This window comes from Macadamia integrifolia, unplaced genomic scaffold (assembly GCF_013358625.1).
Source record: "Macadamia integrifolia cultivar HAES 741 unplaced genomic scaffold, SCU_Mint_v3 scaffold3684, whole genome shotgun sequence".
In the NCBI taxonomy this organism is placed as follows: domain Eukaryota; kingdom Viridiplantae; phylum Streptophyta; class Magnoliopsida; order Proteales; family Proteaceae; genus Macadamia; species Macadamia integrifolia.
This window is the reverse complement of record NW_024869725.1, coordinates 1-2,847: the sequence shown is the minus strand read 5'-3', so window position 1 is coordinate 2,847 and position 2,847 is coordinate 1. Positions and strand designations below refer to the sequence as shown.

The 2,847-nt window shown below is 40.3% G+C and overlaps 1 protein-coding gene across 4 annotated transcripts; it reads right to left on the bottom strand.

The window, feature by feature from the left end:
* Nucleotides 1-339: 339 nt before the first annotated feature.
* Nucleotides 340-2,834, bottom strand: LOC122068306 (ankyrin repeat-containing protein BDA1-like). Of its 4 annotated transcripts, XM_042632190.1 has the most exons (4): nt 2,624-2,834; nt 2,148-2,315; nt 1,351-2,012; nt 340-975 (listed from the first exon to the last, which is right to left on the bottom strand). In XM_042632190.1, the coding sequence occupies exons 3-4, from the start codon at nt 1,912-1,914 to the stop codon at nt 745-747; spliced, it is 795 nt and encodes a 264-aa protein (XP_042488124.1). In that variant the 5' UTR covers nt 1,915-2,012; nt 2,148-2,315; nt 2,624-2,834; the 3' UTR covers nt 340-744. The 4 variants fall into 4 exon arrangements, with proteins under 4 accessions (XP_042488124.1, XP_042488121.1, XP_042488125.1 ...); XM_042632187.1 differs by lacking the exon at nt 2,148-2,315; XM_042632191.1 differs by lacking the exon at nt 2,624-2,834 and having other exon boundaries at nt 1,351-2,045; nt 2,148-2,607.
* Between the last annotated feature and the right edge of the window lie 13 nt (nt 2,835-2,847).

The window sequence follows — 2,847 nt, the reverse complement described above, 5'->3', positions numbered from 1 at the left end:
CCTTATGGCACGAGCTGACGACAGCCATGCACCACTTGTGTCTGAGTTCCCGAAGGAATCCCTCTCTTACAAGAGGATTCGCGGCATATCAAGCCCTGGTAAAAATCCAATAAGCAACAGCACATATGGCTAATAAAATCAGGCTATATACAATCAAGCATTTCAGTATTAAATAGAAACCATGAAAAGAAGCCACTATTATTCTTAGTTAAACACTCCCATACATCTACTAAGTAATGAAAGCTGCCTCCTGATCTTTTTCATCCAAGTCCCAGTCAAAAACCAAAAGATCAATAACACAACAAATGGAAGCCATGTCATCACACCATTGGACACAAGTTCAAAATTACTACTTGCATCAGAGAAAAAGATTGGTGTTGACATTGTATAAGTAATCACCATAAACATTTGGGCGCGCTAGTAGAAGTGGAACACGGAGAGGGAATCCTGTTGTGAGGTTAAAAAGTAGGACTGAAGATAAAATGAAACCAGCATAATTAGAAAGCAAAAGTGCATAGTACATACTAGTAGAATAAGTAGTAGATAACATAGCATCTCCGGCATGGTGTGTTGGTTTAGGATCACCAGGGCCTTTATTTATTTAGTCATCCTGCCAATAACCACCAGGAGGGGAAATTCCAATTTGGTAGGTAGCCGAGACAATCAAGGCAACTACTACAAGTAGAGCATTCTTACTTGGAGTATTTGGGTCAAACCTGAAACTTAAATATTTAAGCACTGGTCTCACAATAGAACCCATTTTATCATTGAAGGAACCTTTGGTTGACACCCAAAATCATGGCCACCTTTGGCTCCAACTCCCCGTAGGATCCTTTCTACTCTTTCCTGGTCCCCTCCCCTGGGAAGCTCCAATAAGATCAGATCCAAGGCTGTCAACCCATCTCTGTTCTTTAGATTGACTTGCACTGCATTTCTAACAAGAAGGTTGCAATGATGTAGCAATTGTTCCACCATCTGTTGCAATGGGTGAAAACTTGTTAAAAGAAATGTCATTGAACAAAGACCACAACTACAACAGAAAGTTGGCTTAAAGTAGGGTGGCCTCTTGTGGCTCTTATATATCATAGTCGATTCACCCACAGTTGATGTGGGACTTTCTCAATACTGCCCCCTTACGTCAATGCCTATTACGGCTTTGTTCGTGGGTTAAGCAAAGAGCCCATCATCGACGGATGCCCAACGTACCTACTCTGATACCATGTTAAGGCTTTCATGTTAAAATCAATTGACTTAAACTTGAGTGGCCTCTTGTGGCCCTTATACATGATTGTTGAGTCACCCACAACAGAGAGAGAGAGAGAGAGAGAGAGAGTTTTGGTGTAGTTTTACCTCATGATGTCTTCTTAAAATTGCAAGATGCAAGACAGTGTTGCCTTCTTGGTCTTGGAAGCTTAGAAGGTCATGCTGCCAGTGACGTCGAAGCCAATTCACCAGTTCTTTGAAGACTTCAACTTGATTATATTTCAAGGCCAGATGAAGCGTAGTCTCCTTCTTGAGAGTTAGATCCATGATACATTTGGGGCAATTGGAGAGCAATTCTTTCAAAACATTGATGTGTCCAGTGATAGCCGCACAATGAAGAGTAGTTCTTCTCTCTCTACCCTTGAGATTACAAAGATCATTGTCAATTTTCAAGAGTTCCTTCACAATCTCTAGATTCCCATTTGCTGAAGCCAAGTGTAGAGGACTATATCCGTCATGGTATAGCTTCTTTGTCAATGAAGGCATCAAATTTGCAATTTCTACCACAAAAGAGGTATGACCAGCCAATACAGCCCAGTGTAATGGAGTATTAATCAATTGAACTCCAAGAATAGATGGATATCTGCCAAGTAATGCATAAAATGCATCTATATCTCCACTCTGAGCCACTTCAATCAATTCCTGATCCATTATATAACAATGATACAATGACCCAATAAACAACTGCCTCTTCTCTTATTTCCTTAATTATGTAGGTGAAACCCTTGATGTATAAGTAGTACAGCCACCTATGTTTGGCCAAGATGGAATAAATAAATTGTCTAATATACATGAAAACTAGCACAACATAAAAAAAAGAGAAACATCTGAAGATTAATTTCAAAGCAAAACAAAGATTTGTAGGTGATGCTTTCAACATGTACCTTTTCGTGTTTATTTGACTAGTGTATTTAAAAAACCTCGCAACTAGACTATTATGAGCATGTTTTGATGGATTCAAATCTTTTGCGATGAGCGATGAGTCTCAGTGAGGATCCAATGACTGGGAGGACCCGACATGCACCCCAACCGTTGTACTCAAGGCCATTCCCCTAGTAGGATTAGCAGTGTCAGAGTTTTGCGTAGTGGAAGTTCTATTGAGAGAAAACCACGGAGGAGGCCAAAAACCCATCCATTCTCTCTCTCTCTCTCTCTCTCTCTCTCTCTCTCTCTCTCTCATATAGAGAAAGAAAACCCCTAGAATGAAAGAAACCTCATGAGGCCTTAAAGATAGACTCTTCGCAACATTGGCTAGTGAAAATAAGAGCAGAGACTCTAATCTCTTTTCATTGCTTTACATCTTCATACTGAAGCTTTCTCAAAAACTATAAGCGAAGAAGAAGAGGTGTAAGGGACTTACACTTCAATTTTCACCAGCTTGTAGAGTGAACTGAAAAAGGTTTGAACGTTGAGCGGACACCCCTACTCTCCCAGCACTGGTCATCACTCCCCCTTCTATGATTTATCCAATGTAAAATTGTCTTCTTTCCCCAACATACACATAGAACAAAGCATCACTTGTCATTCCGTGCCTCCATGAGGTCACTTTATCCATGGGGAAGGAAGGGATTTTTTTTTTTTTAC

Coding starts and splice junctions, on each gene's coding strand:
- LOC122068306 (XM_042632190.1), bottom strand. CDS start 1,914: ATGGATCAGGAATTGATTGAAGTGGCTCAGAGTGGAGATATAGATGCA. Junction 976..1,350: donor TTTTAAGAAGACATCATGAG/GTAAAACTACAC, acceptor CCATTGCAACAG/ATGGTGGAACAATTGCTACA.